Source organism: Pelophylax lessonae (genome assembly GCF_965119305.1).
Source record: "Pelophylax lessonae genome assembly, chromosome: 11".
Classification (NCBI taxonomy): Eukaryota; Metazoa; Chordata; class Amphibia; order Anura; family Ranidae; genus Pelophylax; species Pelophylax lessonae.
In genome coordinates this window covers 64000957-64027248 of record NC_138778.1, presented here as the reverse complement: position 1 = coordinate 64027248, position 26292 = coordinate 64000957, and the positions used below count along the sequence as shown (strand labels likewise).

The 26292-nt window shown below is 40.8% G+C and overlaps 1 protein-coding gene across 2 annotated transcripts in view; it reads left to right on the top strand.

The window, feature by feature from the left end:
• Nucleotides 1-26292, top strand: part of MGAT5B (alpha-1,6-mannosylglycoprotein 6-beta-N-acetylglucosaminyltransferase B) — a 300196-nt gene that overhangs the window by 104725 nt on the left and 169179 nt on the right. For both annotated transcript variants that reach the window (XM_082272994.1, XM_082272993.1), the window contains exon 2: nt 11419-11538. In XM_082272994.1, coding sequence (XP_082129120.1) covers nt 11471-11538 — 68 coding nt within the window. In that variant the 5' untranslated portion in view covers nt 11419-11470. The remainder of the gene's footprint in view (nt 1-11418; nt 11539-26292) is intronic.

Below are 26292 nucleotides of genomic sequence, written 5' to 3'. Positions count from 1 at the left end.
CATTTCCTGACAGCCTGTGTCTGATACCGTAATAAGGTTAAAACATGACATTTATTAAAAATCATTAAAAAAGAGGAAAAAAAATTGAAAAAAAGTCCTAAAAAAGAAAGGAAATTAAAAAATAAAAAATATAAAAAGTAAAACCGTACAACAATTCATAAAAAAATATTTCATAAAAAAACATCATATAGCGGAGATTTCGTTAAAAGAGCACCAAGGTCAAGAGGTAAAAAAATTATATTTAAGGTAATAAAATATCATGTGCCCAGAGGTTGAGTACATATTGTAGTGATAATGTACATAATTTATAGATGTAAATCGGGCATTGTTTTGAAGGGTTATAATGTTGCAGAATAAAAGATAAAAAAGGTGGAAGAAAATATGAGAAAAAAGTGGAAGAGTTATGCAAAAAAAAGTGGATCAGATGGTCGAGAAGAAGGAGATGGAGTGTTTTTTAAAATTAAATAAGGTTGCCCATAAATGGAGAGTCTCCAAGGACAGTCATTCGTTCCTGTTGTGTTTGAGAGGGCTGTCCGGGCCCCCCAAATACACAACAATCCGGATCAGGGTGTGAAACAACTTTTTCCCATTGTGATGTTGGATGAGAAGGTCCTATGATTAGCCCCTAATAAAAAAGAAGTTTTGTGGTGTTTAAGAGGTTGTGTTGTAAGCAAACCTCATACAAGTGTGGTGGGTAACCCCGAGCCTTGAGACTCTAAAAGAAAAATTATTTTATATATATAAATGTGTTGAGCTTAACAGATCGTATGCTCAAACCACCGTATAAACTACACAGATATGGAGTGTCTACGCAATGTGAAAGTTCTAGATTAAAAGCACAATATTCTTGGTGATGCTGGATGAGAAGGCCTCAAGGTAATGTTGAATAAAATAAATGGCGTTAGATGGTAAAATTGGTCAAAATGTTTCCTTTGATGTAGGAGGTTGTAGCCAGGTGTAAAAGTTTAAAACTATTAGAAAATCAAACTGTACACCAAAAAATTACATAAAACCAACCAATCACAAATAAAATTATTTCAAAGGATTGTTTCAAGGCAAATTTTTGCCCCAAAAGAATTACATAACAAAAAGTAAGAACATCAAAAAATGAGAAAATCACAGGAAAAAAATGGTGTTAAAAGGCCATAGCAAAGATCAATAAAATCATCAAAAAGGCCCTTCTTAAAAAAATACTTTTAAAAAACTTTTTCTAAAACATTTTTCAAAAAACTTTTGAAAAGAAAGGGACTAAAAGTTTGAAGGCGAAAAAACAGGATAAAAAGGGAGGTGTTTTTTTGTTTTCCTGGGAGGAGGTTTTATTGAAACATAAACCATTTATGTGTCTGTAATGAAACAGTTAAGATCAATGTCTACATTCAACCCATCAGGGCGAAGAGATCGCATCAGAAAAATCCATTTTGTTTCATTTCTAGAAATCATTCTTGTTTTATTTCCTCCTCTCCAATCCCCCTTTATTCTATCGATGCCATAAAAAATTAGTCCAGAAGGATTTTTGGAATGCACCTCTTTAAAATGTCTGGGAAGATTATGTTTATCAAAACCCTTTTTGATATTTTTTATATGTTCTCTGATCCTTACATATAGGGGTCTGGTTGTTCTACCGATGTATTGTAAATGACAAGGACACTCGATAACATAGGTGACATGTGTGCTGTTACACGTGATGGTGTCCTTTATTTTGTATTCAATGCCGGTAGTTCGAGATTTAAAAGTATTTTTTCTTCTTGGCTGGTTCCTATTGTTTCTGCAGGGTAGGCACTTCCCACATCTAAAAAAACCATTAATACTTGTAGGTAAAGAAATGGTTTTTGGTGGATTTATCACATTGTGTACCACCTTATCTTTTAATGTGGGGGCTCTTCTATACACAAAGGATGGTTTATTTGGTAGGATTTTCTTCAAAGTCCTATCCGCTGTGAGTATAGGCCAATGTTTTTTGAATATTTTTTCTAACTCTTTATGTTGCCTGTTATATCCCGTAATAAAAGCAAACTCATGTTTGTTCTGTTTTTTCTTCTTCCCATTTTCTTTTATAAGGTCATTTCTATCGGTGTTCTTAATTGTTTCTTTTAGGTGCTCCAAGTTTTTTCTTTTGTAGCCTTTTTCGATAAATCTCTGTATCAGTATATCCGCCTGGATTTCAAAGTCCTGTATGTTGCTGCAATTTCTTCTTATCCGTAGTAACTGTCCCTTTGGGATGTTCCCTAACCACTGTGGGTGGTGGCAGCTTCTGATAGGGATATACCCATTTTTATCTGTTTTCTTAAAATATGTTTTGCTTGCCAGTTTTCCTTCTTGTTTGAATAATTCTAGGTCCAAAAAGGCTATTTTTTGTTTATCCCAATTTCCTGTGAAGGTAATTCCATATGCGTTACCACTGATTTCGTCAAAAAAACATTGTAACGATTCTGTGTTTCCTCTCCATATGAGGATAATATCATCAATGTATCTCTGGTAGTAACGCAAATTTGGTCTTTCCACACTGTAAATCTGTTCCTCCTCCCATTTTTGCATGAAAATGTTAGCCACGCTCGGGGCATATTTTGCCCCCATGGCTACTCCCTTGGTTTGTGCGTAATATCGTCCTTTGTGCCAAAAATAATTCGAGTTCATCGCCATCTTGAGGCCTTCTAAAATAAAGTGCATTTGTGCTTGCTTCAAATCTGTGTGTTTAAAAAGTGCCCATTCGACACTATCTAACCCGTCCTTCTGCACTATGTTGGTATATAGTGAGTTTACATCAATGGTTACTAATATATCATCCTCCGTCACTTCTAAGTCCTGTATGTCTGAAAGCAATTGCTTGCTGTCTCTAAGATATGATTTTCCCTTTAGGACCAAAGGCTGTAAGTATTTGTCTAAGTATTCTCCCAAGCGGGAGTGGACGGAGTCTATACCACTCACTATTGGGCGGCCTGGTGGCTTTTCTTCGTTTTTATGTATCTTGGGTAGATAGTATATAATTGGGGTTCTTGCTGCTTCTATGTGTAGATATTTGGCTTCCTTGTTATTCAGAATGGTGCTCTTTTAACGAAATCTCCGCTATATGATGTTTTTTTATGAAATATTTTTTTATGAATTGTTGTACGGTTTTACTTTTTATATTTTTTATTTTTTAATTTCCTTTCTTTTTTAGGACTTTTTTTCAATTTTTTTTCCTCTTTTTTAATGATTTTTAATAAATGTCATGTTTTAACCTTATTACGGTATCAGACACAGGCTGTCAGGAAATGATGTTCCAAAATAGCTGTCCCTCCGCTCCGGCATCTGAAGAGGCATTGCAGAGAGGCCCAATGTGTCCTCCGTCCGGCTTCAGTTTGCGTGCACCAATATGGCGGCGGGGGAGGCCGATTGGTTGCCAGGAGACGGACATGCTATTTAAAGGCCGGGAGCTTGTTACGTTGACGCCGCTCCAGCAGACGTCACATGACGAAACGCGTAGGGCGGAGTCGTAACGTCATTTCGTCACTTGCGGTTTTCGGAGCCTGGGCCGTGGAACGCGGAAGCTTCCCGGCCATCACCGCTGATCCTAGACAGCCTCAAACGTGAGTCTTTATGCTCTCTCTTCCACGCTACAGATATACTTTACATCATGGGGTTTCTTTCTTCTAACCTGAGGTATTAAAAAGCCTGGTTCGACCCATTGGAGAACCCCGGAAGCAACCGACCATCTCTTCCCTTAAGTACAGGTCGTATATCTAGGGGCGACATCTAGTGGATGTACAACATAATTGCAACCCCAATTTTATTCATTACTTTCTTTTATTCAATTTAGCACTTTCTTCACTTTAGTGGCATTACAAATTCCACGCACGGCACGGATTAATTTATTCTCACTGTCTTATGCGATTTTTCACTTATGCATTTAAATTATTTTTTGTCAATTGCTATTATTAAAAAATAAATGCACATTGGGAACTTATTATTTCTTACTCGTCTAGTATATGCAGCACAGCACTTGCACTTTACTGAGTTGCACTTTATGGGCCCAGTCCATTAACCAACTAACCTGGTCACACCACAAATCACCAGTGCACTTTATTTAATTTTAAACGTTTTTTATGACACAAGTTTTTATTGGCACTTTGTTTTAAGTTGGCACATACAATAAGCACTTATTCACTTTAAGGTAGCGCCGTTACAACCTCCTTTTATATATATTTCACACTTTAACCCTCCGTGGGTTTGGTTGTTGGCAGCTTACACCTTCACTATTGTCTAAGGTCTGCACTCCATAGCGCTGGTCACCCCTACCTCTTTTATTGTTTGTGGAACCACCTTGGTGGTACCATCCAGACCTAGCTGCAAAATGGAGATATTTAAATACATGACCTCTAGAACAATAAATGTAGAAGAAATTTTTGACCAGGACACCATTATCCAGAGACAGGATATGGAAGGTTCATTCAAACAATTGAAGCACAGCATGGAAAAACAGCTACGGGTATGGTGGGACATTGTCACCCTTGAAAAATACGCCAGGGAAAGTATAGCACCTAGGAGGCTCAGGTGGGACATTTCACCTAATGACCACATCACTGATCCCACCCTACTGGAATCCTGGTATACATTTTTCAACAACTGTGAAAGAGAATTGCTACTAATGATCATAAAAAGGAGACAATTCAAACTCAAAAAAATCGAGAGTACCATCATACAACTAAAAGAGCAGCTAGCTCCCCATGCAGACACGACGGAATATAAGAACAAAGAGAAAGCACTTCAGGATGCCATACAAAAATATGACAAAACAATACAAGCTAAAAAACAGAAAAAATATAAAAGGGACATACTGGATTACAAAAACAGGAATGTATATAAATGGCAAGCTGATGAAGTATATAATGGACAAGGAACAAGCGTGGACCCTGTGAGTGTGGACTCCAGGGAACCTTCAGAAATGGGGGATGAAGATGACGATTCTTGGATGGAAGTCGGAACACCAAGAACTCCTATAACCCCCAGAACCCCCAGAACTCCAGCAAATGAAGGAAGACACACCGGAGAGAGAATTTTTCCAGAATATTCTCACGTTGACCATAGAGGAAATACTTACCCGAGGAACCTAGGAAGGGATAGAACACCAACTCAACACTACCACCAAATTGAAACCTATAACAGATTCTCGCCCCTGAACTACTATGAAGAACCTCAATATGACAACAGGGGACCCCCACCTAACAGAGGTTTTTTTCCAAGAGGAAACAGGGGGAGACCCCCAAGAGGAGGCGGAGGACAATGGAGGAACAACGGTTGGCAACAACCATGGAGAAGGAATTACCACCAAGGAGGTCCCAGAGGAGCATACAGACCGCAAGGGGACCACCGAGTGAACTGGAGAGAAGATGGGAGACGACCCCAACAGGACAACCAGAGAGGGCCCCCCAGACCAAGAGGACCAGATTCACACAGGAGAGAGGAACCCCCCGGATTCTACGGTTACACAAGAAACGGAAACCAAGGGGAAAACGAGGGGGGTCTAAGAAAAAGAAGAAGAGAATACTAGGCAAAGGTATCTTTAATTTGAGTAGTGCGGTTTTGGAGGAAGACGAATTAAAACTTCTGGATCTTGGCCTAAAATACGCACCTGACAAGAACCTCGATAAATTTGAAGCCTACATAGACCTACAAAAGTACATTCGGAAAATCAATATCAAGAAACATTTTGAAATTAAAAAAGATAAACGAGCACCCACAACCAATGCAGAATTTAAACATACTGAACTAAGGAACAAATCGGTCTTTAATCCTAAGAACCCACAAAATGAAAACTTAGAAGTTTTCAAAAGGATGGTGGAGGAGGAAATCAGAAATTTGAAAATTAAAAAGAAGAAGGAGAAAGATATATGGGAGACCATCAAAAAATTAGAGAAAAAGAAGCACATCGTAATCAGACCAGCAGACAAAGGGGGGGGCCTGGTGATACTAAATCAGAAGGACTATGATGAAGAATTGGAACATCTCCTTAGTGCAGAGGATACCTATAAAAAACTCTCGAAAAACCCGAAAGAGAAATACACTAAGGACCTGAAGACGTACATCAAAAAAGGGAAGGACCTCGGCATTCTGAATAACAAGGAAGCCAAATATCTACACATAGAAGCAGCAAGAACCCCAATTATATACTATCTACCCAAGATACATAAAAACGAAGAAAAGCCACCAGGCCGCCCAATAGTGAGTGGTATAGACTCCGTCCACTCCCGCTTGGGAGAATACTTAGACAAATACTTACAGCCTTTGGTCCTAAAGGGAAAATCATATCTTAGAGACAGCAAGCAATTGCTTTCAGACATACAGGACTTAGAAGTGACGGAGGATGATATATTAGTAACCATTGATGTAAACTCACTATATACCAACATAGTGCAGAAGGACGGGTTAGATAGTGTCGAATGGGCACTTTTTAAACACACAGATTTGAAGCAAGCACAAATGCACTTTATTTTAGAAGGCCTCAAGATGGCGATGAACTCGAATTATTTTTGGCACAAAGGACGATATTACGCACAAACCAAGGGAGTAGCCATGGGGGCAAAATATGCCCCGAGCGTGGCTAACATTTTCATGCAAAAATGGGAGGAGGAACAGATTTACAGTGTGGAAAGACCAAATTTGCGTTACTACCAGAGATACATTGATGATATTATCCTCATATGGAGAGGAAACACAGAATCGTTACAATGTTTTTTTGACGAAATCAGTGGTAACGCATATGGAATTACCTTCACAGGAAATTGGGATAAACAAAAAATAGCCTTTTTGGACCTAGAATTATTCAAACAAGAAGGAAAACTGGCAAGCAAAACATATTTTAAGAAAACAGATAAAAATGGGTATATCCCTATCAGAAGCTGCCACCACCCACAGTGGTTAGGGAACATCCCAAAGGGACAGTTACTACGGATAAGAAGAAATTGCAGCAACATACAGGACTTTGAAATCCAGGCGGATATACTGATACAGAGATTTATCGAAAAAGGCTACAAAAGAAAAAACTTGGAGCACCTAAAAGAAACAATTAAGAACACCGATAGAAATGACCTTATAAAAGAAAATGGGAAGAAGAAAAAACAGAACAAACATGAGTTTGCTTTTATTACGGGATATAACAGGCAACATAAAGAGTTAGAAAAAATATTCAAAAAACATTGGCCTATACTCACAGCGGATAGGACTTTGAAGAAAATCCTACCAAATAAACCATCCTTTGTGTATAGAAGAGCTCCCACATTAAAAGATAAGGTGGTACACAATGTGATAAATCCACCAAAAACCATTTCTTTACCTACAAGTATTAATGGTTTTTTTAGATGTGGGAAGTGCCTACCCTGCAGAAACAATAGGAACCAGCCAAGAAGAAAAAATACTTTTAAATCTCGAACTACCGGCATTGAATACAAAATAAAGGACACCATCACGTGTAACAGCACACATGTCACCTATGTTATCGAGTGTCCTTGTCATTTACAATACATCGGTAGAACAACCAGACCCCTATATGTAAGGATCAGAGAACATATAAAAAATATCAAAAAGGGTTTTGATAAACATAATCTTCCCAGACATTTTAAAGAGGTGCATTCCAAAAATCCTTCTGGACTAATTTTTTATGGCATCGATAGAATAAAGGGGGATTGGAGAGGAGGAAATAAAACAAGAATGATTTCTAGAAATGAAACAAAATGGATTTTTCTGATGCGATCTCTTCGCCCTGATGGGTTGAATGTAGACATTGATCTTAACTGTTTCATTACAGACACATAAATGGTTTATGTTTCAATAAAACCTCCTCCCAGGAAAACAAAAAAACACCTCCCTTTTTATCCTGTTTTTTCGCCTTCAAACTTTTAGTCCCTTTCTTTTCAAAAGTTTTTTGAAAAATGTTTTAGAAAAAGTTTTTTAAAAGTATTTTTTTAAGAAGGGCCTTTTTGATGTTTTTATTGATCTTTGCTATGGCCTTTTAACACCATTTTTTTCCTGTGATTTTCTCATTTTTTGATGTTCTTACTTTTTGTTATGTAATTCTTTTGGGGCAGAAAATTTGCCTTGAAACAATCCTTTGAAATAATTTTATTTGTGATTGGTTGGTTTTATGTAATTTTTTGGTGTACAGTTTGATTTTCTAATAGTTTTAAACTTTTACACCTGGCTACAACCTCCTACATCAAAGGAAACATTTTGACCAATTTTACCATCTAACGCCATTTATTTTATTCAACATTACCTTGAGGCCTTCTCATCCAGCATCACCAAGAATATTGTGCTTTTAATCTAGAACTTTCACATTGCGTAGACACTCCATATCTGTGTAGTTTATACGGTGGTTTGAGCATACGATCTGTTAAGCTCAACACATTTATATATATAAAATAATTTTTCTTTTAGAGTCTCAAGGCTCGGGGTTACCCACCACACTTGTATGAGGTTTGCTTACAACACAACCTCTTAAACACCACAAAACTTCTTTTTTATTAGGGGCTAATCATAGGACCTTCTCATCCAACATCACAATGGGAAAAAGTTGTTTCACACCCTGATCCGGATTGTTGTGTATTTGGGGGGCCCGGACAGCCCTCTCAAACACAACAGGAACGAATGACTGTCCTTGGAGACTCTCCATTTATGGGCAACCTTATTTAATTTTAAAAAACACTCCATCTCCTTCTTCTCGACCATCTGATCCACTTTTTTTTGCATAACTCTTCCACTTTTTTCTCATATTTTCTTCCACCTTTTTTATCTTTTATTCTGCAACATTATAACCCTTCAAAACAATGCCCGATTTACATCTATAAATTATGTACATTATCACTACAATATGTACTCAACCTCTGGGCACATGATATTTTATTACCTTAAATATAATTTTTTTACCTCTTGACCTTGGTGCTCTTTTAACGAAATCTCCGCTATATGATGTTTTTTTATGAAATATTTTTTTATGAATTGTTGTACGGTTTTACTTTTTATATTTTTTATTTTTTAATTTCCTTTCTTTTTTAGGACTTTTTTTCAATTTTTTTTCCTCTTTTTTAATGATTTTTAATAAATGTCATGTTTTAACCTTATTACGGTATCAGACACAGGCTGTCAGGAAATGATGTTCCAAAATAGCTGTCCCTCCGCTCCGGCATCTGAAGAGGCATTGCAGAGAGGCCCAATGTGTCCTCCGTCCGGCTTCAGTTTGCGTGCACCAATATGGCGGCGGGGGAGGCCGATTGGTTGCCAGGAGACGGACATGCTATTTAAAGGCCGGGAGCTTGTTACGTTGAGGCCGCTCCAGCAGACGTCACATGACGAAACGCGTAGGGCGGAGTCGTAACGTCATTTCGTCACTTCCGGTTTTCGAAGCTTCCCGGCCATCACCGCTGATCCTAGACAGCCTCAAACGTGAGTCTTTATGCTCTCTCTTCCACGCTACAGATATACTTTACATCATGGGGTTTCTTTCTTCTAACCTGAGGTATTAAAAAGCCTGGTTCGACCCATTGGAGAACCCCGGAAGCAACCGACCATCTCTTCCCTTAAGTACAGGTCGTATATCTAGGGGCGACATCTAGTGGATGTACAACATAATTGCAACCCCAATTTTATTCATTACTTTCTTTTATTCAATTTAGCACTTTCTTCACTTTAGTGGCATTACAAATTCCACGCACGGCACGGATTAATTTATTCTCACTGTCTTATGCGATTTTTCACTTATGCATTTAAATTATTTTCTGTCAATTGCTATTATTAAAAAATAAATGCACATTGGGAACTTATTATTTCTTACTCGTCTAGTATATGCAGCACAGCACTTGCACTTTACTGAGTTGCACTTTATGGGCCCAGTCCATTAACCAACTAACCTGGTCACACCACAAATCACCAGTGCACTTTATTTAATTTTAAACGTTTTTTATGACACAAGTTTTTATTGGCACTTTGTTTTAAGTTGGCACATACAATAAGCACTTATTCACTTTAAGGTAGCGCCGTTACAACCTCCTTTTATATATATTTAGTGAAAATATTGTCTTGATAAATTCGGAGGGGGCCTGAGATTTCTAACAGCAACCCTGAGTATGCCAACACAGCAGTAATATCTTGTACTACGATAAAGCCTTTGTTTTGGTTGGCTCAGACTCTTCTGCATCTATACAAAGATCTCAGAGTAAAAGTAATGTTTAACCACTTCCGGGCCGCCTGCCGCAGTTTTACGTCGGTACTTTTATGTTAAATACCGGGGTTATGGCAGGGCGGGCGGTCCTTTTTCAGATAAAAGTGGCCCTAGCGGCGCATTCGCCGCGGGATCACTTTTATGGGCAGCGGGAGAGGTGCCCCCCCTCCAGCCGCATCCGGGTCATTTTCACAGTTTACATGAGCCATCGGTAGCGGGGAAAACGATTCGGTCCTTTCACCTCCTAGGCAGGAAGTCGAGTGAGGGCAAGCTGGCCCCCACTCGACTCTATGGCATTGGAGGACCAGAGCGACGTCATTTGTCGCTTTCCTCATGATGAAAAAAATGACTTTTTTTTTTTTTTTGCTTTTTAGTGTAGGTGTGAGATCTGAGGTCTTTTTGACCCCAGATCTCACATTAAAGAGGACCTGTCCTACTTTCTATTACAGGGGATGTTTACATTACTTGTAATAGGAATAAAAGTGATTAAAAAAAAATTTTCTTAAAGGGACAGTGTAAAATAAATAAGAAAAAAAAAGAAAATTTAAAGCGCCCCGTCCCTCCAAGCTCACGCACAGAAGCGTACATATAAGCAAGTCCCGCCCACATATGTAAACGGTGTTCAAACCACACATGTGAGGTATCGCCGCAATCTTTAGAGCGAAAAAAATAATTCTAGCCCTAGATCTCCTCTGTAACTCTAAACTGGTAACCTGTAGAAGTTTTTAAAGCGCCGCCTATGGAGATTTTTTGGTACCAATGTTTGTGGCCATTCCGCGAGCGTGCGCAGTTTTGAAGCATGACATGTTGGGTATCTATTTACTCTGCATAATTTATAATAATTTTATATTATAAAAAAAATTGGGCTAACTTTTCTGTTTTCTTATTTTTTAATTCAAAAAAGTGTTTTTTTTTCCAAATAAATGGCGTTTGTAAGACCGCTATGCAAATACGGTGTGACATAAAGTATTGCAACTCTGCTAAAAAAAAATATACATAATGTTTGGGGATTCTAAGTAATTTTCTAGCAAAAAATACAGATTTTAACTTGTAAAAAACAAGTGTCAGAAATAAGCCTGGTCCTTAAGCGGTTAAATTACATGCCAATCAGCCCTAAGCTTTTGTATGGATGGACAAACGTATTCGGAGGCTCAGTGTAGTCCAAAAAAGATATTTGGTGTGAGCATTATTGTCTTTTTAAATGCACTAAAATGAATGTTTGTTTACAGGTTGGAAAACTGGTCCTTCTGGTCGGCTTAGCTGTAACAGCAGAATTTAAGGATGTTGTCTGTGAATTCAGATGGAAAAGTTTTGGTCCGAAGATGCTTCCTAACACTCAGGCCCTTCCGGTAAGTAACCTAATGTTAAAATTCCAACTGCTTTTTAATGTTCTAGGCATAACAATGTATCATGGGTCAGATCTTAAGAAAAGTATGGGATTTGTTTTTCTTCAAGAATCATACTTAGTGGATGCAGCATTGGTCCGAAGCTACATCTGTCCCCGGCTCTAAGACTGAGAAGTGAGCAATGCTCGGTTCTCAGAGCTCCCTGAGCAGAGAGCTGGTGACTGTCAGTCACCGGCTTTCTGCTCTGGCTGTACTTCTCCTTTAAAATAAACCCGTAAGCCTCTTAACCACTTGCTGACCGCCCTACGCAGATTTACTGCAGCAGGGCGGCTTGGCTGTGAATAATCACGTAGATCTACGTGATTATGTGCACACGGTCTCTACGTGATTAGACACAGCGGGAGCCAGACCGTGGGAGGAGCGGGCCTGATCGCCGCCGGCCTCCTGCAATCTTCAGAGAAACTGACAGGAGAGCCACCTGCCTATGTAAACAAACAGGCGGCTCTCCTATCAGACAGGCACAATGAGATTGTGTGTCTCAGCTAAGCTGAAACACCGATCTCTCTGTGCCTTTCACAGAGCCCCCCACAGTTAGTAAGCACAATTTAGGAGCACACTTAACCCCTTGATCACCCCCAGTATTAACCCCTTCCCTGTCAGTGTCATTTATACAGTAACAGTGCATATTATTTAGCACTGATCAGTGCATTGGTGTCACTGGTCCCCAAAAAGTGTCACTTAGTGTCAGATTTGTCCGCAATGTCGCAGTCCCGCTAAAAATCGCTGATTACTGCCATTACTGATAAAAACAACAAAAGAAAATGAAAAGTCCAAAAATCTATCCCATAGTTTGTAAACGCTATAACTTTTGCGCAAACAAATTAATATACGCTTTTTTTTTTACAAAAATATGTAGTAGAACACAAATTGGCCTAAACTGATAAAAAAAATAATTTAAAATAAAACTTTTTTATTGGGAGTGTTTTTTAGCAGAAAGTAAAAAATATTGTTTTTTTGGGGTTTTTTTTTCAAAGGTGTCGCTCTTTTTTTAATTATATCGCAAAATCTAAAAATTGCAGAGGTGATCAAATACCACCAAAAGAAAGCTCTACTTGTGAGAAAAAAAGGACATCAATTGTATTTAGGTACAGCGTCGCACAACTGTGCTATTGTTAGTTAAAGCAACGCAGTGCTGAATCACAAAAAATGGCCTGGTCATTCAGGGACTAAAAACCTTCCGGTGCTGAAGTGGTTAAACAGTACCTGAACATACAGAGGTAGCCCCTCTAGAAAAGGAGACCTAAAATAAGACCCAATTTAAGGCTGGGTTCACATTATTTCAGCCTCAGGTTCGTGCCTGGGCTCCGGTGCGTCCCTGTTCACCGTTCCTGGTGCGAATCAGGTGCAAGTTTTTGCCTGTGAGAATTATGTAAAAAGAGTCTCGCGAGCTACCATGTAAGTCCACTATTACAAAATGAAGGCCTCATGCACACGGGATATTTGAAAAAACTAGCTGCAGAGCCATTTCTGACGCCAGGAAAAAGCAGCTGAAAAAACATGCTTTTAGAAGCGTCTTGTATTGGCGTTAATGCACGTTTTAGCCACGTTTAGCAGCGTTAGTGTTTAGCAGCCTTTCTCTGCCCTCTTCTATTTTCCAATCTCAAATCCAACTACTACAGCTTAAAAATGTCTGACATGGCCTAACGCTGTATGCAGCCTTTAGCAGCATCAGACGTTTTTACAGCTTATCGCTGCTGCCTATGCCACTTTCAGCTTCTAAAAGCCAATGTGTGCATGAGGCCAAAGAATAAGGCCTCTTTCACACGGCCGCTCAGTTTTTTTCTTCCGCTCCGGCACTTTTTTTTTTGCACGGACATGGATGACAGAACTGAAAGGACACAAATCGGATTTCAGCGGATGGTCATCCGCTGACATCCACAATCCCATAGACATTAATTATGTCCGTATATCACCCGCAAACTGATGGGGTGATTTACAGACATACGGAACGCCCGTGTGAAAGAGGCCTAACATGGAGGGGCGTTTTTGAGCTGCAAAAAAAATGTCTGACGCAGCTGTAAATACGCCCTGTGTGCATGAGGCCTAATAGTAAATTGCCGAACCAGCTGCAGACACTGCTCACACTCCCATTGTATGTGCTGACTCAAACCCAAAACATATAAGTGTCATGCTTCATTCCCATTAATGTGCAAACATAAACAACAATAATTATAACAAAATGTATTATGCACAATAAATTATATTTTGTGCTATAAAACATGCAATTTGGATGTGGTAAAAGTCCATAGTTCATAAATTCCGAAATGCTGTGATTATTTCTATATAATCGTAATCAATGTCTTTAATCCAATTAGGTGCTTCAATTAGTAATGTGCTCCAATAGTAAAGTGATCTGCCACCTTACTCATGCCCCCGTCCTGATTAAAGGCTCACCTCCCAAGATGTGACCCAGCAATTTGGCTAGGTCAGAATGTGCCTGCGAACCACCCTCGGTTCAGTCAGTACGATGTAGATACTCTGCTTACACACATGCCGATCTCCTGGTCAGATGTGATGACACATGAAATAAAAGGGCTCCAATAGTGCTTATACTGTTTTAATAATGTCTTTATTAATAAAATAAACGTAGTACTCACATGTTTAAGGTGCTTCCATTGCACCAAACTATGTCCATCATATACCGTATTTAAAGTCCCCAAAGCAGCACAGCCGTGTGGATGATCAGACTCCTCAACCTCGTATGAGTCCGATTGCCTTTACCGTTCTTGCCCCTCCCCTATGTGTGTCAACACAGGGTCACATGTCTTCCTCAGAGGGATTCCTATTGGAAGGAAGGCTTGGCTACATTTATATCTATTCAGCTAATTGCCGCATAATTGTAATCCACATAATCCACATCTCTGCTGTGTTATAATGTGTCGTATCACAATGATTGTAATCACAACCAAACATTCACTTGTGTAGAGCGATGTTGGTAATTATTCTGGGATATCATTCTAATCCGTCTGCTATCAAGGTTCAGATACTGCTATATAAGAATGGTGATTGCTATGGGTGTGCGTCTGTGGAGGTCAACTATATACGATATTTGTAATGAATATTTAATTTTTTTTTGGGATATTTGTATTGAATATTTGCCTGTATTCAGACCTGAAACTGAGCTTTAGACACACAGGACCCTTTTCAAGTGCGCTCGGCTGTGTGAACCGGCTCCATTGAGAGCTGGTCAGTCTCCTGTCATGCGAATTTGATGTGGGGAAACTCGCATCCAATTCGCATCAGTATGTACCCAAGCTTACACACTTGTTTCTACACTTCTTAGGAGTGTCAAAAATTGGCATCTCATTCCCATGTCTACCTATTGGACAGTAACCATTTACCATTATAGTGGAGGGCCAAAATGAACAAGCAGCAAGGGATTATTGAAACAAGTTACAATAACTTGGAGTTGGCTTGGCACCGGAGGGTTCACCTAAAGTTGTATGCCTTGAGCTGCAACAGCTTGTTTATTACCCTAATGGGCCGATCCAATGAAAACATTTTTGTCCAGTTTTGAGTAAAACTGGTGGCTCTCACTGGCCCCATGGAAGGATTCCCTCATCAATGTATTACAATTTTAGGAAGTAAAGAATCTCCAAAAGCTACAAGACAGCTGCAAAAATACTGCTTTCTGTTGTCATGTGTGGCCCTGTTGGAAGTGTTTACACTCTTCTTTGCTGTGAAAATATTGTAATGGAGACAGAAGGTGAAGGAAAGTCTCCCCAATGAGACCAGAAACTAAACTTTAGAGATGTTCTTTACCTTGTTTACTCTAACCAACACTAACAAATGAGTAATATTTAGGTTGAAGCCCAGATATGGCTGGAGGTGTACTTTAAGATTATTAATTGTAAGTTCAGAAAAGTTATACAGTACCTGTGTTGAAGCACATAAGCTATAGAACGAAGACCATAAAACACCTCCTTCTTCTTTTTTCAACTCCTCTACCCACCACCTTCCATTTTTCCTGTGTCCCCTCTCTCCCCTTTTATATATATATTTTTTTTTTATTATTTTTTTCTCTTTCCTATATTGTTCATACTATAGTTTTTCATGCTTGTGTCCATCTACACATAGTTATACATTTGGTGGATCTGTTAGAATATTTATACTGCTCTGATATAAGTCTATTTATGTAAATAAGCAAAGATCTGTAAGTTAGGAGAATCTCAACTTATTTCTACAAATCAATATGTAACAAATTATTTTTAATCGATCAATTTCTTTTTAACAGCATATACCAATCTTAGTGAGTACAGTCTACAGTAGGGAATATATAAGTGTATTTATTCTCAAGACATGTATTCACAATAAATGGTTAGACATGAGGTAACACAAAGAGATAACTTTACATAAAATACAAACTAAAACAATAAATGCAATGTGATATGTAGCTCAATAATGAAATTAAAAGGAAAGCAAGATTACGTTTTCCCCAGGTATAGTAGAAACCATAGATAAGTGTTCTATATAATCAGACCACAATTGTCTGCGAATTGCTTAGCCAACAGTCACGCTGCAGTTGGAGTGAGAATAGGCTATGCAAAACAGGAGACTAATATCGCTAATATTGCGATAAATCTGATATTAATAAAAATGTATAAAAACAAAAATCGTTTTTTAGAGAAAAATCTAATATGGTTCATACGGCTGGGACTGTAATCTTGTTACCCTTTTACATGAAATTTAAAACATATAAGGAAGGAAATAAACAATAGTAAATAATAATCAGATAAACAGCAATAAAACAGCAACATTTAAAATGGCTGCGAGCTTAAAATGGTCGTTACCAGAGTCCTTAAGATGGCTGCCTTCCCAAAATAGTGGGCAGTTAGGGAGGAGTTTTGTTTGGCGTCCTTCAAAGTTTCAGATACAGAATGGAGCAAGATGGAGTATGTATAGATGAGTATATGTATGGATGTAAGTAGCGTGTGTGTTGAAAGTTTAATGAGTGTTGTCGTAATGTGTGTGTCCTATCACATCTGGGGTTCCCTTTTTATATTGTATTGAACAAAAGGACAGTAAAATTACCATAAGCCGAACCCAGAAGGAGGAACTTTATCCCCATTGGTTGGGATATTTTATCCATTAACTGGTGAGGTCATTGGACGACACCTCTACTAATCATCCAGTATATTGGATATTAAAATTATATAATAATTTCTTCATTTAAGAATAATCATAAAAACAACATAAAAACCTGTCCATACTCTCATAGTACATACATGTCCATCTGATATCTCCATCATGTATCTTGGCAGGGATTGAACCTGGTAATGCCATTTAATAAGGATATATTATTAATACAATATATATATTAATGGGAAATGACTGATTTTACCCATATACTATACCCAGATACCAAATCTTTACATTTAGTAGCAGTCACCAAAGGGGGCAGTATTGTATTACTCTTTAGATTCAGTATATAGAATACAATTGCACTATTTTTTAAAGATAACCTATGACCTCTGGCTAGTGAAAATCATGAAATTATCAAAATCCTGTCAAACACTTCAGACATTGTGTCTAGGATGTAGGATCTATAGCGGTCATAAAAATTTAAACACAAACGTTTCTAAAATGAAGTAATTAGCTTCACCTAAGTAAGATTATTATGTGTAATATAAAACCAAAATATGGTATATAATACATTCCTAAATATATGTGTTTTACATAATATAATGACATAATTATTGTTAATATTTTCTCACACATGATATAATGTATCTTTAAATTTATAGTTTAAATGAATCTGATGAATACACTGAACTATTGTTCATTGTAATACACAGATACGATTATAAGCATGATATTTGATACATAGTTAGCATTAGTGATGTCGCGAACATAAAATTCGCTGTTCGCGAACGGCGAACGCGAACATCGGCGAATGTTCGCGAACCGGCGAACATTGCGAACCGCCATAGACTTTAATAGGCAGGCGAATTTTAAAACCCACAGGGACTCTTTCTGGCCACAATAGTAATGGAAAAGTTGTTTTAAGGGGACAAACACCTGGACTGTGGCATGCCGGAGAGGGATCACACAAAAAAAGTTCTTAAAAATTGTAATTTTTTGATAGCCAATTATTGGAAAAATTAAAAAAAAATAAAAATAAAAAATTTCTTTGGATTTAGCATCTGGGGGGGTCTAAAAAGTGTACCTGTGAAGTTTCAGCTCTGTAGCATGTCCGGAACCAGAAAAAAATACGAATTAGGGTTAGGGCTAGGGTTAGGGTTAGGGCTAGGGTTAGGGTTAGGGTTAGGTTTAGGGTTAGGGTTATTTTTATGGCTAGGCTTAGAGGGTTAGGGTTATTTTTATGGCTAGGCTTAGAGGGTTAGGGTTAAGGTTAGAGGGTTAGGGTTATGGTTAGAGGGTTAGGGTTAGGTTTAGTGTTAGGGGCTAGGGTTAGGGTTACGGTGAGATACTTAGGGTTAGAGTTAGTAGCCCTACCCCTACCCCTCTAACTCTAACCCTAAGCACTAAAAATAACCCTAACCTTAGCCCTGACCCTAACCCTAGCCCTAACCTTAGCCCTGACCCTAACCCTAGCCCTAACCATAACCCTAACCCTAACCCTAGCCCTAACCCTAATTCTATTTTTTTTTCTGGTTCTGGACATGCTACAGAGCTGAAACTTCACAGGTACACTTTTTAGACCCCCCAAACAATAAATCCAAAGAATTTTTTTTTTTTTTAAGTTTTTTTTTTTTTTTTTCAATAATTGTCTCTCTATCAAAAATGACAATTTTTAAGAACTTTTTTTGTGTGAAGTTTCAGCTCTGTAGCATGTCCAGAACCAGAAAAAAAAGATAATTTTTCAGTAGAGCAGGGACACCTGGACTGTGGCATGCCGGAGGGGGATCCATGGCAAAACTCCCATGGAAAATTACGTAGTTGACGCAGAGTCGGGTTTTGATCCATAAAGGGCATAAATCACCTAACATTCCTAAATTGTTTGCAATAACGTGCTTTAAAACATCCAGTGTGTGAATACGATCAGGTATGATGTTTTATCGGTCAAGTAGTGTAAGGGTTACGCCCGCTTCACAGTGACAGACCAAATTCTGACAGACCAAACTCCCCGTTTAACAACAGTCAGTCAGTCCATTTGCACAACCGCAAACTCCCCATTTGCACAAGGTTGGATACCAAGCTAGCCATGTCCCGTTCCTTGTCCTCACTGACATCATTGAAGGTCTCTTCCTCCACCCAGCCACGTACAACACCAAGGGTCCCCGAAAGGTGACAACAAGCCCCCTGGGACGCCTGCTGTGGCTGGTATTCCACCTCCTCAAAGCCACCTTCCTCCTCTGACTTCTCTTCTTCAGACTCCTCTCTCTGCGTTGCCACAGGTCCAGCAATTGACAACGACAAGGCTGCTTCTGGTGGTGATGGGGACCACAACTCTTCCTCTTCATGCTCATCTACAGCCTGATCCAGTACTCTTCGCAGGGCACGCTCCAGAAAAAACCCATATGGGATGAGGTCGATGATGTTGCCTTGGGTTCGACTGACCACCAGGGTTGTCACCTCCGCAAAAGGACGCATGAGCCTACAGCCATTGTTCATGAGCATTCAGTAACGTGGCCAAAAAATACCCAGCTCCGCAGAAAGAATGAAAGAAAATGAATGTTTTTTCTATGAAAAATTATCCTGCGGATCGCTTTTGGTCTGTTCACAATGAAGCAACGACCTTATCATCTGGGGTGTGCCAACACACTCCTAGAGGTGATCGCTTCATTGTGATACGCAAGCCCCTTCACCACGACAAGGTAACGATCACGAAGGGGAATTGACACATGTATGTGCCTTTTTTTTTGTTTTTTTTGCAGCCACAGTGTAGCACCAGAGGCCAGAAAAATTAGGCATGTACACATGCATGAAAAAGTAGGTATTGTTGCAGCCGCTGCTGTAGCAGCGGCCTGAAAAATTGAGCTTTTCAAGGCAGAAAGTGCACTAAAACATTGCGGCTTAAACCGTAGTTGGTGGCGGAGACGTCACGTAAGTCATCCGGCATGCAGAGAATGATTAAAGACAGCAGCGTGTGGACCATTTTTAGGCCAAGGCATCTCAGTCATCACCAGGCCTTTTTTAGTCAAATGCATCCCCCACTGTCAGTCCCTTCGGGATCCATGCCTCATTCATCTTAATAAACGTGAGGTAATCAAGACTTTTTTGACCTAGGCGACTTCTCTTCTCAGTGACAATACCTCCTGCTGCGCTGAAGGTCCTTTCTGACAGCACACTTGAAGCGGGGCAGGCCAGAAGTTCAATGGCAAATTGGGATAGCTCAGGCCACAGGTCAAGCCTGCACACCCAGTAGTCAAGGGGTTCATCGCTCCTCAGAGTGTCGATATCTGCAGTTAAGGCAAGGTAGTCTGCTACCTGTCGGTCGAGTCGTTCTCTGAGGGTGGACCCCGAAGGGCTGTGGCGATGCGTAGGACTAAAAAAGCTCCGCATGTCCTCCATCAACAAGACGTCTGTAAAGCGTCCTGTCCTTGCCGGCGTGGTTGTAGTGGTAGGAGGAGGATTACTTTCACCTCTTCCCCTGTTGGATTCCCGTTGTGCTGTGACATCACCCTTATATGCTGTGTAAAGCATACTTTTCAATTTATTTTGTAGCTGCTGCATCCTTTGCGACTGCCGGTAATTGGGTAACATATCAGAGACTTTCTGCTTATACCGGGGGTCTAGTAGCGTGGCCACCCAGTACAGGTCGTTCTCCTTCAGCTTTTTTATACGAGGGTCCCTCAACAGGCATGACAGCATGAAAGACCCCATTTGCACAAGGTTGGATGCCGAGCTACTCATGTCCAATTCCTCGTCCTCACTGATGTCATTGAAGGTGTGTTCTTCCCCCCAGCCACGTACAACACCACGGGTACCAGATAGGTGACAACGAGCACCCTGGGATGCCTGCTGTGGTTGGTGTTCCTCCTCCTCAAAGCCACATTCCTCCTCTGACTCCTCTTCCTCACACTCCTCTTCCAGTGTTGCCGCAGGTCCAGCAAGCGATGGTAAGGCTGTTTCTGGTGGTGGTGATGGTGACCACAACTCTTTCTCTTCCTCTTCACGCTCATCTACGGCCTGATCCAGCACTCTTCGCAGGGCACGCTCCAGGAAAAAAACATATGGGATGATGTCGCTGATGGTGCCTTCTGTGCGACTCACTAGGTTTGTCACCTCCTCAAAAGGACGCATGAGCCTACAGACATTGCGCATGAGCGTCCAGTAACGTGGCAAAAAAATACCCAGCTCCGCAGAGGCTGTCCTAGCACCCCAGTCATACAAATACTCGTTGACCGCTTTTTCTTGTTGGAGCAGGCGGTCGAACATTAGCAGTGTTGAATTCCAACGTGTCGGGCTGTCGCAAATCAAGCGCCTCACTGGCATGTTGTTTCGCCGCTGAATATCTGCAAAGTGCGCCATGGCCGTGTAGGAACGCCTGAAATGGCCACACACCTTCCTGGCCTGTTTGAGGACGTCCTGTAAGCCTGGGTTCTTCTGCACAAAACGTTGCACAATCAGATTCAACACATGTGCCATTCACGGCACATGTGTCAACTTGCCCAAATTCAATGCCGCCAACAAATTGCTGCCATTGTCACACACCACTTTGCCGATCTCCAGTTGGTGCGGGGTCAGCCACTGATCCACCTGTGCGTTCAGGGCGGACAGTAGTGCTGGTCCGGTGTGACTCTCTGCTTTCAGGCAAGTCAACCCCAAGACAGCGTGACACTGTCGTATCCGGCATGTGGAATAGCCCCTGGGGAGCTGGGGGGGTGCAGTTGGTGTGGAGCAAGACGCAACAGCAGAAGAGGACTCAGCCGAGGAGGTTAGCAAAGAGGATGGAGTAGGAGGAGTAGAGGAGGTGGCAGCAGGCCTGCCTGCCAGTCGTGGCGGTGTCACCAACTCCTCTGCAGCAGAGCCACGCATTCCATGCTTGGCAGCCGCCAGCAGGTTTACCCAATGCGCTGTGTAAGTTATATACCTGCCCTGACCGTGCTTTGCAGACCAGCTATCAGTGGTCAGATGGACCCTTGCCCCAACACTGTGTGCCAGACGTGACATGATTTCCTTTTCCACAATAGAGTACAGGTTGGGGATTGCCTTTTGTGAAAAATAATTTCGGCCGGGTACCTTCCACTGCGGTGTCCCAATAGCGACAAATTTTTTGAAGGCCTCAGACTCCACCAGCTTGTATGGTAAAAGCTGGCGGGCTAAGAGTTCCGACAAGCCAGCTGTCAGACGCCGGGCAAGGGGGTGACTCTGTGAGATTGGTTTCTTACGCTCAAACATTTCCTTGACAGACACCTGACTGTGGGCAGGTGAGCAGGAACTGCTGAAGGTGAGAGGCGGAGGGGCGGGTTGTTGATAGGGGGCATGGAGGACAGCAGTGGTTGACGTGGCTGAAGATACTGGACCAGGAGGAGGATGGTGGCTTTCAGTTTGTGTGCTGCTTTTACTCATGTGTTGATCCCATAGGCGTTTGTGATGTGAGATTATGTGCCTTCGCAAAGCAGTTGTACCTAGGTGGGTGTTGGACTTCCCACGACTCAGTTTCTTTTGGCACAGGTTACAAATGGCATCGCTGATATCAGAGGCAGACACACAAAAAAAATGCCACACTGCTGAGCTTTGCAAGGACGGCATTCTGGTGGTGGCAACAGCTTGCGTTGATTAACGTGCTGTCTGGCTGACCCCGGGTGCCGGATCTACATGCTGTCTGACTGCGCCACTAGCTCCTTGCGATGACCTCCTCCCCCTGCTTCCAACTCGTCTCCTCCTCCTCTCTGTCTCCCCATCTGAACTTTCCCCCTCTTCTTCTGCTCTTCGAGCAGGCACCCAGGTGACATCCACAGACACATCGTCATCATCAGCCGCTTCACTTGACAACTCAGCAAAGGCAGCAGCAGCAGGTACAACACCATCATCATCATCATCACAATGTACGTCCATGTGTATAATGCTGCCTGACTGAGACATATCCCCGTTATCTACATCCTCTGGCACTAATAGTTGCGCATCACTTATTTCTTCCAACTCATGTGAAAATAACTCCTCTGACGGATCAAGTGAAGCGGCTGTGGTGCTAGTGTTGGTGGTGGTGCCGGCGGGCTGGCGAGTGGTAAATTGAGAGGTGCCCGAAGCTGAGCTGGAGGAGGATGGTGCATTAAGGTTCCGAGCGGAAGCTGTAGACGATTGGGTGTCCTGTGTAAGCCAGTCAACTACTAAGAGTTCAGGGTCTGTGGTGGCCTCTGAACACTGGGCATTATTCTAGGGCCTAAGGAAATCACAGCACCACGACCACGACGGCCCTTGCGGGGTGGCCTGCCTCTGCCTGTCATTTTTTTTTTAATGTGTTGTTACTGTTGTACTATGAGTGCAAGGTGCTGTGCCACCCCTATAGGAGTGTTGGGCAGTGGGTACAGTACACTCTGTGGACCTGACAGTCACTGGCAACCAGGCAACTGCAATTAAAAAATATATATATTTTTTTTTACTTTGCAAGCTGCTGTGCCACCTTATATATCAGTGGTGGGTGGGCAGTGGCACAGTACACTCTCTGTGGACCTGACAGCAGTCACTGGCACCCAGGCAACTGCAATTAAAAAATATATATATTTTTTTTTACTTTGCAAGCTGCTGTGCCACCTTATATATCAGTGGTGGGTGGGCAGTGGCACAGTACACTCTCTGTGGACCTGACAGCAGTCACTGGCACCCAGGCAACTGCAATTAAAAAATATATATATATTTTTTTACTTTGCAAGCTGCTGTGCCACCTTATATATCAGTGGTGACTGGGCAGTGGCACAGTACACTCTCTGTGGACCTGACAGCAGTCACTGGCACCCAGGCAACTGCAATTAAAAAATATATATATTTTTTTTACTTTGCAAGCTGCTGTGCCACCTTATATATCAGTGGTGGGTGGGCACACAGTGGCACTGCAGTGGGCACAGTACACTCTGTGGACCTGACAGTCACTGGCAGCCCAGGCAACTGCAATAATAAAAAATATTTTTTTTTTCAATTTATTGCAACAAGATGCTGTGCCACCGTATATATATCAGTGGTGGGCAGTGCACTGCAGTGGGTACAGTGCACTCTGTGTACCTGACACAGCACTCACTGCAATTATGACAGAGGAAAAAAAAATATATATTTTTTAAAATGCCAGGTACTGTGCCTGTGCCACCCGAAATGAGTGTGGTGTGCACACAGTACAGTCTGTGGTAGGTCTGTGGCCTCTCACACACAGCGGGCAGGCAACTGCAGTCACAGTGTACAATATATATATATATATATAGAAAAAACTCTATTACCTTACCAGCCCTTAAAAGGGCTTTTGGGGACACTAGATATATATATATGTATATATATAAATAAAAAAAAAACCTCAATTACCAGCCCTTAAAAGGGCTTTTGGGGACACTATAAGAAGAAACAGCTCAATTACCAGCCCTTAAAAGGGCTTTTGGGGACGCTAGATATATATATATATATTTATATATATAAAAAAAAAAATTACACAAATACCAGCCCTTAGAAGGGCTTTTTGGGGTGCTGTCCTTACAGCAGTAGTGGACCAAGAACACTGCAAGACCAGGAACACTGACTAACTGTCCCTAGCTTAACAGCAGCAGCAGCAGCTCTCCCTACTCTCACTACACACACTGCTTCAGAATGATCTAAGATGGATGCTGCCCTTGCTTATTTATAGGAGGTGGGAGGGTGTGGGAGAGAGGTATGCTGATTGGCTGGAAATGTGCCTGCTGACTGTAAAGTTCAGGGTCAAAGTTTGCCTCAATGATGTATTATGGGGGGCGGACCGAACATCGCATATGTTCGCCCGCAGCGGCGAACGCAAACATGCGAAGTTCGCCGGCGAACAGTTCTATACATCTCTTGTTAGCATGATAGATAGTTAGTGTCTGACATAGTGTCTGGCTAACTGACTCTTATCTAAACCAAATGTGGATGTACCACTTATTTATTACCAAAAGAAAAACAGAAATATCTGCTGAAATTATAAGACCCTTTTGTAAGAGACATTTTGTTTAAAAGAACATATATGGACTTTAAATCACTTCTATACAAGATGGAAGCTGTACTATTCAAAGTCTCTATATAGGACTGAATATGTATTGCTTTATACAATTCCATTTTTCTTTTATTTAATCTCCCCAATAATCCTGACAGATCTGTCCTATGTATTACGTTTTAGTCCTATTCTATATATTATTTACAGCTTTGGGGGATATTATTTTTTATTGCATCTTTATTTTATTTTCATGTTTATTTTTTTATTTTTAAGGCCCCATTTACACTTGTGCAACTTGTCATGTGACTTTGGACCCCAAAGTTGCATGACACGTCACACCCCATGTTTCCCAATGAGTACCGTTTATATCTGTGCGACTTAGTCGTAGTGACTTTAAAATAGTGCCTGAATTACTTTGGTCTGACTTTCATGTGACTTGAAGGCCATAGGCTTCAATGTAAACCCTCACACAAGAAAGTCGCACCTACATGACATACTTTAACAAAGTAACACACATCCAAAGTTGCATCAAATCGCACTATTAAGTCGCACACGTTTTGAAGTTGCACAAGTGTGAATGGACTTTGTTTGTGGTTGCAAGACCACAATCTAAGTGCCAGTAGACTGAGAGCAATCGTCACTGGGTCTAAATTTATCATACTGTCACCAGATAGGCCTATCAATCCTTCACATTGGTAGTGATAACACTTATGACTTAAAACAAACATCTGTAACACACACTGTCACCACAGACAGGTACACCAAGAACTTTCCACTATAGAAGCCCTCTTCAATGAGACAGGGCTTCTTTAAGTTCTGTGTTAGTGCATTAAACAAAATATTAACACTTTCGAAAATATTGCTTAATAATGTAAAAGATAAAATAGTGCAAACAAAATATGTACATAAAAATGTACATATGTACATAAAAAGTGTCCTGGTTCTGTGCGTTCAGCTGGGTCAGTGGCTCTCATAGATCTTAGCTGATGCTCCTTGTTTGATGCTAAAAGAGAGCTCCAGACTGCTGATTCAGTCCCTCGTTTATGGTTCATGAGGATGGTATTCACAGAACCAATCAGGAAGTTTGAAGAGTGGCCGATAGGAGGTCACAGGTTTATGACCATATAGCTGCCCTCCCACAGAGAGTTTTCTTTAAGTTTTAATATCTTTAATTACCTACAGGTTACCATCTGGTATTTGGTATATTACATAGTTACATAGTTAGTCAGGTTGAAAAAAGACACAAGACCATCTGGCTCAACCAATAAAAAACAGTTAAGAAAACCCAACCATGCAATCCCATATACACAATCCTATACCCGCAGTTGATACAGAGGAAAATGAAAAAAAAGAAAAAACCCAGCAAATCAAGATCCAATTTGCTACAGCAGGGGGGAAAAAAATCCTTCCTGATCCCCCGAGAGGCAATCGGATATTCCCTGGATTAACTTTACCTATAAATATTAGTACCCATTTATATTATGTACACCTAGGAAAGAATCCAGGCCTTTTTTAAAGCAATCTAGTGAGCTAGCCAGAACCACCTCTGGAGGGAGTCTATTCCACATTTTCACAGCTCATACGGTGAAGAAACCTTTCCATATTTCGAGACGAAATCTGTTTTCCTCTAGACATAAACCGTG